At 36.0% G+C, this 17,348-nt stretch overlaps 1 protein-coding gene across 1 annotated transcript in view; it reads left to right on the top strand.

Annotated features, from left to right (window-relative positions):
- Positions 1–17,062, top strand: part of KMO (kynurenine 3-monooxygenase) — a 53,054-nt gene extending 35,992 nt beyond the window's left edge. Inside the window, exons 8-15 of the mRNA XM_016192320.2 lie at positions 3,927–3,998; positions 6,194–6,315; positions 7,540–7,687; positions 10,749–10,806; positions 12,819–12,901; positions 14,860–14,961; positions 15,058–15,117; positions 16,727–17,062. Of these exons, the coding sequence (XP_016047806.1) occupies positions 3,927–3,998; positions 6,194–6,315; positions 7,540–7,687; positions 10,749–10,806; positions 12,819–12,901; positions 14,860–14,961; positions 15,058–15,117; positions 16,727–16,897 (816 nt within the window). The 3' untranslated portion in view covers positions 16,898–17,062. The remainder of the gene's footprint in view (positions 1–3,926; positions 3,999–6,193; positions 6,316–7,539; positions 7,688–10,748; positions 10,807–12,818; positions 12,902–14,859; positions 14,962–15,057; positions 15,118–16,726) is intronic.
- Positions 17,063–17,348: the final 286 nt, after the last annotated feature.

Consider the following 17,348-nt stretch of genomic DNA (forward strand, 5'->3'; position numbering starts at 1 on the left):
AGGACCATCTAATCCCCAAGTCTGAAAGAATAACCATATTTTGACACAGTTATCCTCATTAGCATGTCTTTGTACTGAGGTTGACATAAACATTATGTAATTAGTAATAAGATGGGTCTACAGGTATCCATTAAACAATAATATTGCCACTCCTATACCTTTCAATAAGCTTACACAAGTGGGAAGAAGAGGAGAAAAATTCAAATAGAAATGGAAGATATATGTAACTGTTTTCAAAGAAAAAAGAACATGGTCAAAGTATTATGTAACTCTTACAAGTCAGAGTTCTTATAACTATGGCTCAATCAAAAAAATAGCTATTTAACAAGAAAATAGTAAGTTCTTGGAAACAGATTTTATTGCATTTATTCCCGGTTTTCATTTTAAACCACAAGTGGTCTGAAGCAAATATGTTTCAGGTATATGTCATATTGGAATAAGCAAGTGAACATAAAACTCTAAGAAAAAAATCATAAAGTTAAGATCCACATTTCTCAGTTTTCCACATAACACTCTAACTCCTCCCTCCTTCCCGAGGTCCTCCACCACCCTCATTAACTTTAGTAATTTTTTTCTTGGGCTTGATAGCTACTATTGAGGTGGACTAAAAGTATTGTCTGGGAAGATGGTGTCAGAATTGAGAATAGGAGGACTAGAAAGCTGGATCAGGGCAAAGAGTAGCTCCCAAACTTGAAGAAAAAAAATTACATACAATTAACTACTTACCCCATTGATCTACACTCAGAGGTAAGTATAATAATTAAAACTAGGGGAGTCAGGCGGTAGCGCAGCAGGCTAAGCACACATGGTGTGGTGCAAAGCACAAGGACCAGCATAAGGATCCTGGTTTAAGCCCTGGCTCCCCACCTGCAGGGGAGTCACTTCACAAGTGATGAAGCAGGTCTGCAGGTGTCTGTCTTTCTCTCCCCCTTTCTGTCTTCCCCTCCTCTCTCCATTTCTCTCTGTCCTATCCAACAACAACAGCATCAATAATGACTACAACAATAAAACAACAAGAGCAACAAAAAGGGAATAAATAAATAAATATTTTAAAAATAATTAAACTATAAGTAAGTATAATATAAGGTAAGTATAATAATTAAACTAATGGAAATTATGAGGAGGATGAACTTGACATTTCTGTTGGATAATATCTGTGGGGAGGCAGGTGGTGGCACACCTGGTTGAGTGCACATGTTACGATGCTCAAAGACCCAGGTTCAAGCTCCCGGTCCCCACCTGCAGTGCAAAGCTTTGCAAGTGGTGAAGCAGGGCTGCAGGTGTCTCTCTGTCTTTCTCCCTGTCTATCACTCCTTTCCCTCTCAATTTCTGGCTGTCTCTGTCCAATAAATAAATAAATATAAAGGAAAAGATTTAAAGAAAGATATCTGTGGATAGAATGATTTGATAATGAAGAGAACAAAATTTCACAGTACCGTTTTTGAGTCATGAAATATGTATGAACATAAAAATGTTATGCATATCACATTTAATATATCAAAATTATATAACTTTGTTAATGTTAATGACAGGAGAAATATTGTCTCTTTTAGACCATTTTAACCAGCCATTTCACCCTTTACTAATATAGTAAAATTGGTTCCAGTTGTTGTTTTCTTATCTTTTTGGAGGTTTAGGCTGTAGGCCTAGACAAAAGATCAGAGAGGAAAACACAGACATGAATCTTATCCTGATTGGTCTTATGCTTCACTTAGCTCAGAAAACTCACTTCCTGTCTAGTAGCCACTGTTTTTCTTCTCATGTAACCTTTCAATATCTTGCTTTAATCACCCTAGTACCACAAATTTTATACCTCCCCGGCCATTATTTTCTATACTCCTTTGATATCAAATCTCTTATTGTCCCTCTACCACTTTAACAAATGTTAAAGAGAAGCTATTTAACTTTTCATGCTTACCCTGCCTGTACATTCTACTGCATTGTAAGGGCTTTAAGGTCAAAGCATTATATATTTAATTCACTTCTCTCTCCCCCCCGTCTCTCTCTCTGTGTGTGTGTGTGTGTGTGTGTGTGTGTGTGTGTGTGTGTGTGTGTGTTCGTAGAGGGGGTCGGGGGCATTCCTTAGAGCTCTGGAGGTAAAGAGGAAAAAAGACTAGAAAAAAACAGTTTCTTCTTCTGACATAGAAATAACTACAAGAGTGTGAGAATGTCAACACAGAGATTTTTCTGTGCTTTCTGTATTCTTTTTATTATGTAAGATATACAGAAAGTAGGTACTTTCCAAGTATTCATAAGATGTAGTACAAACTTGAATTAGTTGGAAAACAATGGCATATTCTTTCTTAAAATCATTTTGTATGGGAGGTTACTAATTTAGTTGTTGACACAGGAGTACAGTTTCTCATCTCCTGATTATAGGTGTCTGCAAAACACTTTCTTCCCAGTTTAGGTCTTTTTGTCCAGTCATGCACCAGGATGCCCACAGTGGCATATTCTTTTGTAAAATATCCTTGGAAACTTCAAGCATTTGAATCAGGTGGTTTTCTAGGTCAATTGATTTACTGAAGTAATCAATATTTATTTATTTTTTTATATTTATTTATTCACTTTTGTTGCCCTTGTTGTTTTATTGTTGTAGTTATTGTTATTGATGTCATCATTGTTTAATAGGACAGAGAGAAATGGAGGGAGAAGGGGAAGACAGAAAGGGGGAGATAAAGATAGATAGATACCTTCAGACCTACTTCACCACCTCTGAAAGGACTCCCCTGCAGGTGGGGACCCGGAGGCTTGAACTGAGATCCTCACGCTGGTCCTTGTGCTTTGCAGACACGTGCGCTTAACCTGTTGCACTACTGCCTGACTCCCGAAGTAATCAATATTTATTCAGACTCTTAGTGCATTATAGTGAGGTAACTTAACATGCAGAAGATTCAACTCTTTATTTTGTATTAAATAAGTGGTAAAATACTAAATTTTTGTTTCATTTCATGACATTTCAGAAGAGTCTTTCTGTACATACATACAAATCCCAAGTAAGGTGAATAAATACAGTATAAAAATACCATGGATATAAAAATACACATTGTAGACATGCATATACATAGCTTATGTATATAAAAAACATCTATAATATGTAGAAATGTATGTGTAATATGTGTATATACACATATGTATTTACATGTTTGAGAGTTGCAATACTGAGGGAGCAAATTCTTCTGAGAACAAATTCTCAAATCCTGAATCATATATGATGTCAAAAATCCACCTAAATTGATTTTATAAACTTTCTATAAAACGTCTGCTTTATGTAATAGTGGGTATGTATGTCATCATGCAAATGATGCTATTTAAATTGATTTTGAAAATCTTTTTAGGACTGGGGAGATAGCATATGTTATGCAAAAATCTTTCATGCCTGAAGCTGTGAGGACTGAAGTTGAAGTCCCAGCATTACCATAAGCCAGAACTGATCAGAACTCTGGTCTCTCTCTCGTTATCAGCCTCTTTCTCTGTTTTTCTACCATCAAAATAAAATATTTTAAAAAGAGATAGCTATTTTATAGATTTGTTTCCATAATAAACTAATCAACCGTGGGAGTTGGGCAATAGCGCAGCGAGTTGAGCGCACGTGGCACGAAGCACAAACACCGACATAAGGATCCTGGTTTGAGACCCTGGATCCCCACCTGCAGGGGAGTCGCTTCACAGGCATTGAAGTAAGTTTGCAGGTGTCTGTCTTTCTCTCTTCCTCAGTCTTCCCCTCCTTTCTCCATTTCTCTGCCCTATCCAAGAACGACGACATCAATAACAACGACATCAATAACAACAACGACATCAATAACAACAATAATAACTACAACAACAATAAAAATTAAGGGGTAACAAAAGGGAAAATAAATAAATAAATATTAAAATGAATAAGTAAACTAATCAACCATATGTATCCTTTTCCTCCCCTGAAGTACGCCATGGAACCTAATTATCTGCATATTTGGCCTAGAAATACCTTTATGATGATTGCACTTCCTAACAAGGTAATATGGAATTTCTTATCAACTACAGCTTTGCATTTATAATTATTGTTTTCCTTCATTTACATTTGTACTATATATGTATAGATCTAGTACAAGAGTATTTTATACTTAGTGGTAATAACTTGGAAATTTAGGGGTTACTAGAAAAAAACCTAAAGACATTTCAATTACTTACCTTGAGGAAGAGCTATAATGTATACAAATGACATATTGGATTTCTTGTGTAGTAGTGCCAGGCTCATCTGCTCTAAGTCTTTCAGTCTCTAAGATCTATGGGATATTAGATTTTACATTATTCAAAAAGTTAATTGCTCTTCTTTCATTAGACCCTACACATTTTTTTTCTGTGTAGATATTAACTCCAATCCAGATTTTCCCCCTCTTTTTCTTGTTAGACTTACTGAGGTTCCATGTTTCACAATGCTTTCTTAAGAGGAACAATACAAGGAAATAAGGGAGGAGAAATGAAACCCAGTCAACCTATTAGTAAAGAAAAGAGTGTAGCATTTGCTGTGTGAAAATTGTTGCAGGGAGATAGGACTAAGGTGGCTCTCCCTAATAGTATCTGGTTCACCACAGAATGTTCCACATAGAATTTGGGAGACCGTGGTCTCAGGCATTATTAACTTTATTTAGGAAAATTAAAACACACATAAGGAGATATATGGGTGATTCAGGCAAAATGGCAAATAGTTGACTTGTCTAGCTGAATAAACTTCTCTATTTAAATGGCCAGACTCTTCTTTTTTTTTTGGTTTTTTTTTTGTTTGTTTATTTTTTGTTTTATTGTTGTAGTTATTATTGTTGTTGTCATTGTTGGATAGGACAGAGAGAAATGGAGAGAGGAGGGGAAGACAGAGAGGGGGAGAGAAAGATAGACACCTGCAGACCTGCTTCACCGCCTGTGAAGCGACTCCCCTGCAGGTGGGGAGCCGGGGTTCGAACCGGGATCCTTATGCCGGTCCTTGTGCTTTGCGCCACCTGCGCTTAACCCGCTGTGCTACCGCCCGACTCCCTTTTTTTTTTTTTTTTTTATTTAAGAAAGGATTAATTAACAAAACCATAGGGTAGAAGGGGTACAACTCCACACAATTCCCACCGCCCAATCTCCATATCCCACCCCCTCCCCCGATAGCTTTCCCATTCTCTATCCCTCTGGGAGCATGGACCCAGGGTCATTGTGGGTTGCAGAAGGTAGAAGGTCTGGCTTCTGTAACTGCTTCCCCACTGAACATGGGCGTTGACTGGTCGGTCCATACTCCCAGTCTGCCTCTCTCTTTCCCTAGGAGGGTGGGTCTCTGGGGAAGCTGAGCTCCAGGACATATTGGTGGGGTCTTCAATCCAGGGAAGTCTGGCCGGCATCCTGATGACACCTGGAACCTGGTGACTGAAAAGAGAGTTAACATACAAAGCCAAACAAATTGTTGAGCAATCATGGACCCAAAGCTTGGAAAAGTGGAGAGGAAGTATTAGGGAGGTACTCACTGCAAACTCTAGTGTACTTCTGCTTTCTTACTTTGGTGCCATACTCCAAACTCAGTCAATTTCTGCTTTGCGTTTCTACTTCTTTTTTTTTTTTTACATGCATAGCATTCCCCAGATTCCCATTTAACAATACAACCCCCACTATTTCATTCATCATTTTTCATGGACCTGTATTCTCCCCACCCACCCACCCACCCCAGAGTCTTTTACTTTGGTGTAATACTCCAATTCCATTTCAGGTTCGACTTGTGTCAGACTCTTCTATTGGTCCTATCCTTCACTAGAGACTTTCTAAGTAAGGCCCACCTTTCTTTTATAAGCCATGCCTACATCTTCAGGTATTGTCTTAAACTTCCCACTATTTCCTTGTGCTGCACAAGTCTCTCTCCCTCCTCACATAGGGGAAACAGGTGGCAAAGACAAAATGGCCATAGTCTCAGAGTCCTGGTGGAACTGGGATTCAGGGCCCTCTAGCCCTCATTTTGCTAGAGTTCATGGTGTGAAAATTCTCTAATAACCAAGGAAAGTGGAGAGCACCCCTGGAAATCAGCAAAAGTTTAATTTAGAAATAGAGGAATAAAGCAAGGTGCCTATCTGTTTGGACATGGTTCTTGACCACAGCAAGAACCCCTTGATTTAGGTACCCACCTTTGATGTCAACATCATCAGCTCCCCTGTTCTTTCTCACACTGTTCCTCTTCCTCTCACAGAATAAATCTTTCACATGTACTTTGTTCATGCCCTTTGAAGATTTTGAGAAACTGATAACTGGTAGTGATGTGCTGAAGTTCTTCCAGAAGTATTTTCTAGATGCCATTCCTCTTATGGGAGAGTAAGTTTTAAGATGTACAATTATGTCTCTTATTATATTGATTTGAGTTATTCACAATTCAGATAGAGATTCTCTACCTCACTTTTGTTGGGTTAAAAGTCTTGACTATCAGTTGTGTAGCACCTAAAGCACATATAAAAGTCAAACTCTAAGCAGATGTGTATTATCAGGAACTCTGAACACCCCCCTCCCCATGTCTTGGTTATTCTCCCAAGTCTACAATATCCTTAAGTCTATATGTATCTTGTGCAGGCTCTCCAATCCCTGAAGGCTTTATATGCTACAAAGTCTGGCTGCACATTCTTCTGCTGTTATATGACACAAATATGTGGCATAGCAGATGTAGTTGGCAGATTCATGTCTCAGACCCATCCTTATTTAACTGAGTAAATGATGTCTATGTCTTAGACACCTCATTGTGAAATGACAGTAACTAATATTGTCTTCTCCAAAGGGTTGTTGTGAAAAATAAAGGAAGTCATAGGTAAGTATCAGACAGTATGGGTCCAGGCACATATAAGATTTCTCCAACTGACAGATTATTGTATTGACTACTTGGTTTATGATCCTTATTCCCCCTGGCTCACATCAATATCATCCTTCATATAAAACTTGTCATTTGGTCTCATTCAGGATTTCTGCTCCTGTGTTCCCTCTCCCCTATAATTCAGGTCAATTTCTGACTCCAACAATGTTTTCACAGAGGTAGAAAGATAGATGATAGATGAATAGATAGATAGATAGATAGATAGATAGATAGATAGATGAAAAAAAGATTTACTGTTTCACCTCCCCCCATACACCTAGACCCTGCTTAATTCATTGAATCTCAGATTTTTCATCTTTAAAATGAGCATCAGGATACCAAGATTTGATGCACAACTGCATTTTGATTATCCCAAGAAAATATATTTGAATATTGAGGTACATGGTAATGAAAGTTTCGTGACATATAACACTAGTATTTATTTTTCAAGTCATTCAAATGCATCCTAATTTTTTTAAAGCTGTGATTAACACTGCAGCAAACAAAGAAGGTATTTAAAGTAGTAGGATTAGGGGATTGAGAGAAACCCTAATTTTCCTTTTTATTGTTTTCTTCTTGTCATCCTTGTATATTTTTTCATGAAGAGCTATGGTAGTGGGGTCAGTAAGTCTGAAAGTATCATGCAGTATTTAATATCCAACGTAACATCTTTATGTTCTGGTGATTTTCTCCTGAAGGCAAAACCTGACACAAGATTTCTTTCTGTTGCCTGCCCAGCCCATGATAACTGTAAAGTGCTCTTCTTTTCACTTTAAATCACATTGTGTGCTAATGGGAGATGCAGCTCATGCCATAGTGCCCTTTTTTGGGCAAGGAATGAATGCAGTAAGTTCTTTTTCTTTTCTTTATTTTTTAATGTAATTTTATTAGTTGTTCACAAAATTGTTAAATCATGGGGATATAATTTCATACTGTTCAGTTCCCATCACCAAAGTTCTGTGTCCACATCCCCTCCCTTGGAAACTGTAGTAGTTCCCCTAAGGTCCCCAATACGGGCTGATTCTGTAATTATCCATCTATATATGTATGTATACTTAATTTTTTTTAACCTACCTTCACTCTTTTCTGAGTTACCTTTACACCTATTATTATTTCCTGGTGTCTTTCCTTTTTTCCTCTTCTTCCTCAGATAAGAAAAAAAAGTGCTGACTTCCTCTTTTCCAGATTCATTTCCCTTTCGTTGCAGCGGGGAAGAAATTACAGAAGCCAGACCTTCCAGCTTTTGCATCCCACAATGACCTTGGCTCCATACTCCCAGAGGGATAAAGAACAGGAAACCTATCAAGGGATGGGATACAGACATCTGGTGGTGGGAATTGTGTGGAGTTGTACCCCTTTTATCCTATGGTTTAGTCAATGTTTCCTTTTTATAAATAATTTAAAAAAAAAAAAAGATTCCTGGTGACAGATGCTTCAGTTCCTGATGGAATAGTGATAGAGAGCCGCTAGTTTACTTCCATATTGTTTACTCTGGGAGTATGGACCAAAATTATTTTGGGGGTGAAGGTGAGAGTTCTGTACATGGACGTTGGCAAGTTGATCCATACCCCCAGCCTATTTCTATCTTTCCCTAGTGGGGTAGGGAACTTGAGAGATGAGGTTCCAGGACACAGTGGTGAGGTTGTCTGCCCAGGTAGGTCAAGATGAAATCATAGTAGCATCTACAACTTTTCTTTGTTGAATGAAAGGAAGACACAGTTTACAGGGTTAAGTAAAAACAATGAAAGACTGACAAACTAGCTTGCCTGAATAGTACACTTATTACCTCAATAAAAAGTTAAAAGCTGGAAAAATAAAAATAATTTAAAAAATAAACTTAAGGGCCTAGGCAGTGGTGCACCTGGTTCAGTGAGTGTATTACTATGTGCAAGGACTTAGGATCAAGCCCCTGGTGTCTCCACCTGCAAGGAGGAAAGCTTCATAAGCGGTACAGGTCTCTTTCTGTCTCTCTGTCTATCTCACTACCCCTCTTTGTTTCCTTATCTTTTATTTATATTCTATCAAATAAAATAAATAAATTTTTAAAAAGTGATTAACTTTTAAAAAAAAAATGTAATGTCATAGAGATAGCTAATCAGGTAAGGGTGATGCTCTACCATGTGTTTGACCCAGATGATCCATTACACTGAAGGAAGCTTCCACATGGTAGTATCTTACCCCTGTTTTTCTCTCTCTACCTGAAAAAAATGTCTGGAGTGTTGAAGCCCTGGTAACAACAAAAACATGAAACAGACAATGTTAAACCTTACTGCTTTCACAGAAAATGTACTGCTCTGGATAGAAAAGTGTTTCAGAAAAGAATTTGTGTTTAAATAGTAAACATTAATTTTATAGGACCCTAAAGTAATTATCTAGCCAGACAATTTATTTTAGGTATGTGTTTGAAAGGTAGTAGATTTATAGATGTTGTTTTGGTTATTGGATCATATTCCAAGTATAATTAGCTTGTGCATTTAATCAGTTATATTTTCTACAAACTAGTTATAACATTTTATTTAGTAAAATGTATAGGAGGATGCTGATTTTAGCATAATGTTATACAATAATATTAAAATTAATAAAGCCCACTTTAGATATTATTTAAAGGCCCATGCTCAAACCCTGGCTCTAGGTTATATTATCTTTTAAAAAACATATTTATTATCTATTTATTGGCTAGAGATCATCAGAAATTGAGAGGGTAGAGGAGATAAAGAGGGAGAGAGACAGAGAGACACCTGAAACACTCCTTCACCACTTGCAAAACTTTCTTTCTGGAGTTAGGGACTAGGGGGCTCGAACCTGGGTCCTTGCTCCCTATAACATGTGTCCTCAAACAGGTACACCACTGCATCAACCCCCTCCATGTTATATTCTTACACAACTAGTGTATCTTCTATTTCTTCTTCATTGTGTATTTCCAATGTGGGGGACTATAAAATGAATTCACATGAGACTTTTATTCTGTCATTAAGCTGGTTTATGTTAATCCTTTTCTTACAGTGTTAATTAAATGTTAATTTGTTTATTTTATGTGAAGCCTGGGCTATACATTGGCATAATTTTCACTAGTCTTGACCACGTTTTTTAATAAATATAGTTTCTTTTCTTTTTTATTTTCTTTTTATATATTTGATATAAATATAAGAGGAATTGAGAGAGACAAGGGGAAATAAAGGAGAGAGAGACAGAAACTGAGACAGAGACAGAGAGACAGCACTGAGAGATTTCACTGTTGGGAAGCTTGTCCCCTGTAGGTAGGTACTGGAAACTTCAACTTGGATCCTAGACCATGGTATCCTGTGCACTCTACCAAGTGCACCACTGACTGACTCTTCTTGACCACTTTTGTTCTTTTAATAAATACTATTTTTAATTTTCTGAGAACCATAGATACTTTTATTATTGGCTTAGAAAGATTTATATTTCTACCAACAATGAACAGCATTCTGTTTCTTCCACACCCTTAAGAATATGTTTTTGGCATTTAATAAATGCCACAAATGTGAATTTTAAATACCTGAATAGTTTAAAATTCACAGTAGAACACCATAGTTTTTCTTGCTTTTTAATGAAATCGAATCCTACCATAGTAATTGAACTTATACCAATTTCAAAATAGTTAATATACATCTCCTTTTTGATCATTCTATATATGTATACAAAGCCTTTTCTCTTTCTATAAATGTGTATACATATACAGAAAGAGGAAAGCTCTAGGGAAAGAGAAAAAGATAAGATAGACACAACCAAAAATGCGGTTAAGAGAATTTTATAACCATTGTGTTCTGGTTGAAGATAAATATCCAATAAACTGTATTTCCCAACTAAAGGTTTATATAAACTTGCCACAAAAAGAAGTTTTTACTCTTTCCAGTTAATTTTTTTCAACTTTTTCTTGCTTCAGGGTTTTGAAGATTGCTTGGTCTTTGATGAATTAATGGATAAATTCAATAATGACCTTAGTAAGTAAAATCTTTCAATTAGACATGGACTAGACTTGGCTGCTTAATGGTGAGCCTCATTCTGATCCTGGGTCATCACATATCTATGATGCATATTCCCTCCTCAAGAATGTAAATGATTATTTTGACAACTTCTAGAACTATTATCTTCATGTTAGACAGAAAAGAAAATACTTTTTATTGAGGAAAACATAGTTTATTTTAAGGTTTGTATATGGAGGTCTATACAAAAGACAAGTGTAGCCCTGACAGTGAAAAAAAAAATTCAAACTATATACTGAGAATTGGATGATAACCCTCAGCAGCTCAGCAGTGTATTTTCTCAAAGAAACACTCACTACTTTTGAATTGATGCTTGGACGCTTCTTTTCAGTAAAGGAAAGAACTGGTTTTATGCCTATATCCAGATTACAATCCTAGTTCCCCAGTTTAGTAGCTGTGACCTTGAGCAGGTCACTTCATCATTTTATATTTCACATGTCAATCTTTTCTTTTAAAGCCTGACACAGTCAGTTCACAGTAACTGGTATAGTGTTATAACATTCATTGGACACAGTGGCATTTAGAATTGAAGGTCTAGGTCCTGGTTTTGAGCAGATTCTCTCTGGCTTAATTCCTACATTTCCCCATCATTTTACTCAGATGCTCGTGGTCTCATGATGCAGAGAGGTTTTTTTTTGTTTTTTTTTTTTTTTTGCTTTCTTGTGACTAGTTTGCATATGATAGCAAATGATAGTATAGAACATACTAACAACAGTAGTTTTCTGTAGTAACTAGAGAACAAAACAAAACAAAATAAAATAATTTAAGATAATAATCATAGCTATCTCTGTCCATGTCATATATGTTGTGTATTTTGTTATTTCTAATGTGTTATCCCATTTGATTTACATGGAAAACATGACTAGTGAGTATTATTCTTATCCCTATTTTATAATTGAGGAAATAGAAACCTAGGAGCTTGCAAAGTTATTTGTCCAAAGTTATGTAACCAAGCAGTAGTGAAACTGGGATTTTGAAATGGCATTCTTAGTAACTAGAAGTTGTTTGGCCATGTCGAAATTATCTTAACTAGCCTTTTATTTGTGAAATCTTTACTATATACTAAGTTAAGATTTCAAATGTGGATCAGGGAGACAGTGATGCCTGAGACCCTAGAGGTCCCAGATTCTGTATCCAAGGCCACAACACACCAGGGCTGATTAGTACTCTTCTCCCTCTCTCTCTCTCTCTCTCTCTCCTCTCTCTCTCTCTTCTCTCTCTCTCGCTCTTCTCTCTCTCTCTGTCTCTCTTCTCTCTCTCCTCTCTCTCTGTCTCTCTGTCTCTGTCTCTCTCTCTCATAACTAAATCTTTTAAAAAAGATTTTGAATAATTTTGGTCCATACTTCCAGAGAAGTAATTGCTAGGGAAAAATTATCAGAGAGCTCTGAACTTCAATTCCATCAGGATCTGGAGTGAGGAGAGAGAGAGAGAGAGAAGAATATACCTGTGAAAGCTGATAAATTAGAAAACTATTACCTTGACATTAATAAAAGTAGATTTATCTACAAATTTAAAAATAGTTTCAAATAAGTACAAATATGGAGTCTGTCCTATGGGAGCTCACAGAGTAATGGGGAGTGTCATGTTTAGCTAATGAAGATTTACAGGTACAACTACACAAGTGTAATTGCTAGCAACAATGAACAAATAAAAAGACAGATACATATAAAAAGGATTAAGTTTGGGGAGTTATTTAGCCATTCTTATGAACTACTTTTAACTTAGAAAATAAAATGAGGATATAATAAACAACAGGTATGTTTTATATTAAATATATCATATTTACTTCATAGCAAAAGCTATGCCTGTTTAATTCATATATTTTTGGTTATACAGTATAATCATCTATAGTTTCATATTAATGTGAACATTGGAGAATTCACTATTTATAAATAGTTAGAGCTGTGTGTAGTTCAGCACATTTTTAAAGACTACTTTAAAAAGGATGTATGTTTTAACTTGTCTTCTAGGTATGTGTCTTCCTGAATTTTCAAGAGTTAGGATTCCAGATGACCATGCAATTTCAGACCTATCTATGTACAATTATGTAGAGGTAAGATTTAATGCCATTCCATCATATCCTTCAAAGATACTGTAACAAGTTTTTATTGGTTTTGCTTTTTTACCTATATTTTTTGCTTCAGTTACATCTCATGCATGGTGAATAGATTAAAAAGGAACAAACACATTTAGATCACCTTCCTTACCTTGGGTAGATTATGACTATGTAGACAGTAACAATGACGCACAGATAAGATCTCCACTTTATTTATTTATTTATCAAGCCATGTTTTTATTTGTAACTAACTGATAGTGGTTTACATAATGTAAGATTATAGAGTGTAGTTACAAACTTCACCCACTACCAACATTATGTGGCTCCACCTCCCCTCCCACTTACATTTTTGAGACATTTAAATTCCACAAAGATGACAAAATTTCTGTTTTCAAATCTGTGATGATTAACAGGCTCAGATATCAAACATTTAATAGCTAATAATGTGCTATTTTAGTGAGAATAAAATTTCGGTATATGTTAGGGAGATCTAAGAAATGTTGAATGACTTCGACACTTTTAAAAATATTTATTTGTCTGTTTATTTATTTGATAGAACAGAAAGAAATTGAGAAGGTAGAAAGAAATAGAGAGGAAAAGAAAAAGAGAGACACCTGCGGTACTGCTTCATTATTTGTGAAGCCTTCCCCCTACAGGTGGGGACTGGGAGCTTGAATCCTAATCCTTAAGCATTGTAATATGCACTCAAGTAGATACGCTATAGACTTGCCCCAAATTATCCACTCTTAATATTGCAAACTGGAAACTTACAGTAGCTTTGAGTATCCTTAGAAAAATATAAGGGAACAAGCGGTGACGTACCTGGTTGAGCACACATGTTACAATGTGCAAGGACCCCAATTCAAGCCTCTGTTCCCTGCCTACAGAAAGAAACTACGAGCAGAGAAACAGTGCTGCTTCTCCTCTCTCTCTCTCTCTCTCTCTCTCTCTCTCTCTCTCTCTCTCTCTCTTTTTCCCCATGTTTCTATCTCTCTCCTTCCACTTTATTTTTCTGTCTCTACCCAGTAGATTATATAAACATACATATGAAAAATGAAATACTAAGAGATTAATGGGAAGAAGTTTAATACTCTGAAGAAAACTAAGATTCCATTCTGAAAAAGCCACAAATTATTGTGGTTCTAATTTTTAAATAATCACCTCAAAAGTAACAGGATGAATTTAAAGACTAGACTGTAGTTGTTTTCCATCTTTCCTGAAGACAGAAAGTTGTAAAGTGAACTTCAGCCTGAATAAAATTGTTTCATATGCCACGAAAGGAAATCCTATAAGATACTAAAATCTTACCTACATTTCAAAACAAGGCAAGCACACAACACAAGATTTTCCTAAATATGTAGGAGAGCAGACATATGAGTTTCAAACAGGTCTTTTTTTTTATAAAGTCATTTAATTTTTTTTTAATTTTAACATTTAAAAAATTATTTATTTTCCCATTTGTTTCCCTTGTTTTTTTTATTGGGGAATTAATGTTTTACATTCAACAGTAAATACGATAGTTTGTACATGCATAACATTCCCCAGTTTCCCATTTAACAATACAACCCCCACTATGTCATTTATCATCCTTTATGGTCAAACAGGTCTTTTCTTACCACAAGGTTATAAGCAATGGAAATTAGTCAAATCTTCAAATTATCCACAAATCCACCTGGGCAAACAGTTTGTTGAAATAGTTTCATATTGGCCTGTAAGCAAAATAGAGTTCTCTAGCAGGTATTTACATAATTGTTCAACTTTTTCAAAGTAATGTTCTATGCTGTTGGCATTTATTAAAAGGAATTGGGACTCACTGATATGAAAATAAGAATGTATTTGACTACTTTTGTTTGGCTTTGTGGTGAATGGGAATGAAAAGAAATAATAAATGGTAAAAAAAATAATACATATACATTATTCAGAGTGTTCCTTAAGACACTTAAACATTATTACAGATGCGAGCACATGTGAATTCAAGGTGGTTCATCTTCCAAAAGAACATTGAGAGATTTCTTCATGCTCTTATGCCCTCTACATTTATACCTCTCTACACCATGGTAAGGTTCAGATTTTAGACTTCTCTTCATTTTAATCTCCTGTTAACTTTTACAGAATGCATATATATATATATATTTTTTTTAATTTCCTTGCAGGTGACTTTTTCCAGAATAAGATACCATGAGGCAGTGCTGCGCTGGCATTGGCAAAAAAGGGTTGGAACAAATTACCTTTTTCTAAAGATCTGACATGTTAAAGTACACAGTATTTGTTATAATTTACTTATTTTATTTTATTTTAATGTGAGAGGTACAGAGACAAAGACACATAGAAAATGACCAGAATACTGCTCAATTCTGGCTTATGGTAGTGCCTAGGATTGACTAAGTCTCAGGCATGAGAGTCTTTTGCATTATCATTATGTTGTCTCCCCAGCCCCAAATATATGTTTTTTTATTTGTTTAAATTAGAAAGACACAGAGGAAAACCAGAGCACTGCTCAGCTCTGGCTTATGGTGGCACAAGGGATTGAACCTGGGACTTTGGCGTGAAAGTATTTTTGCATAACCACTATGCTATCTCCCATGTCCATGAAGTATAGTTATGTTTAATTAAGCCAAATACAGAAATGATCTGGCAGACAGACACAAAAATCTGAGAGATAAAAATATCTAAATAAAAACACTCTGCACACAGATAGAGTGCTTGATGAATAAAATTATAAATGAGGAAGAGAGAAGAAACTAATAAAATTAATTAATGCTGTATGTCTATACTATTTTAGGAATGGAATTTTAAAATTTTCTTTGGCAATTCACTACATACACTACTTTCTTGGGTTCAATTTTAATTGCATGGATTCCAGAGTAGCTTTTTTTTTAGTCTCCAGGATTATCACTGAGTCTCAGTGCCCACATTATATGAATCCACTGCTCCTAGGAGCCATCTTTTTTTCCATTATTGTTGTAGTTGCTGTTGAATAGGACAGCGAGAAATTAAGAGAGGAGGGGAAGACAGAGAGGAGGAGAGAAAGACAGACTCCTGCACAACTGCTTCACTGCCTGTGAAGAAACCCCGCTGCAGGTGCTTGAACTGACATCCTTGCACTTTGTACTATGTGCGCTTAGCCTGGTGCCTGACTCTTCAAATAGCTTTACTCAGAGTATGATTACTGAGTTGGGCATGGTGATAAAAAAGAAGCAGTATCTGCCCTTCGTGTAGCATTCAAGAAAATGGAGAGGAGAGTAAGCAACTGAGAACAGATTGGAAAGAATCAGACTTTATTAATCCAAAGATGTGTGGTATAGGGTCCCTGCTCTCAAAGAGTTTTAGGTATAATTGGAAAGAACAGAACAGTGAGTGCAGTGAAAGGAGGCCAAGGGAATAAGAGAGCTTACCAAGCTCAATTGGAGTAAACACCTGTGTTGTTATTTGACTACAGCAAAATGTTTAATGTCTGACTCCTTTGAGTCACAAAGGCTACAGGTTCATCACTCTGAAACTATACAGGGTCTGAACAGTGATCGAATCACTTAGGACTTCAGCATAGTGAACTTTTGAAACAGGGATTATATTCTTCTACCTACCAAGCCCCTCAAAACTGTAAGGGTTCTTTTTATGAATGTAAATAGGCTAACTGCTAAGAATTCCTTATACAGACAAAGGATAAGGGATTCCTGAGATACACTGGGGGAGGAAAGCCACTGACATTGTTACTTGGCAGCCATGCAATTAAAATATTTTATGTTTAAGAACAAAGGGGAAATTGTATACAATATTGTTTAAGAATTTCTATCCAAATGAAAGTACTTGATGTCTTTACAGGTAATAAACAAAGGATTACTTTTCTTTGGGATTCTGGTAGCCATCAGTAGTACATACCTTCTAGTGCGCACCATGTCACCAAGATACCTGGACTACTTGAGAAGACCGTGGGACTGGATCACTTACACCCGTAACACAGGACACATTTCTCTGCAAACTCCATGGAGTTAACTGAAACAAATTTCTGGTATCATCGTTAGCAGATGATACAAAAGTCCTGGAGAATTAAATACTTGATTTCTCTGTAACACAAACTAAGAATTGACCATGTTTCCATCATCATAATTAACTAATAGAAGATTTTATCAACTAATAATTAAATTCATTGTGAAATTCTCCTGTGTGTTAACTGCAAATATTAGGGAAAAAATATTTTGAGTTACAACACTCTTTCCCAGTGTACTATGCTTAGGTTCAGTCATTCCAGATAGGAAAATGCAATGACTAAGATTGCACTCACTTTTCAAAAAAATAAGGTGTCAGAGACCTTGAAGAAGACACTAATCAGATGTCTTTGTTTAAAGGACCTAAGGGAAGATACAATGGAACTATCATACTTGGAACTAAAATAATACTTTGTCTATCAAGTTACATGCATTTTTCATCACTTGGATGGAACTTA

Source organism: Erinaceus europaeus, chromosome 6 (genome assembly GCF_950295315.1).
Source record: "Erinaceus europaeus chromosome 6, mEriEur2.1, whole genome shotgun sequence".
In the NCBI taxonomy this organism is placed as follows: Eukaryota; Metazoa; Chordata; class Mammalia; order Eulipotyphla; family Erinaceidae; genus Erinaceus; species Erinaceus europaeus.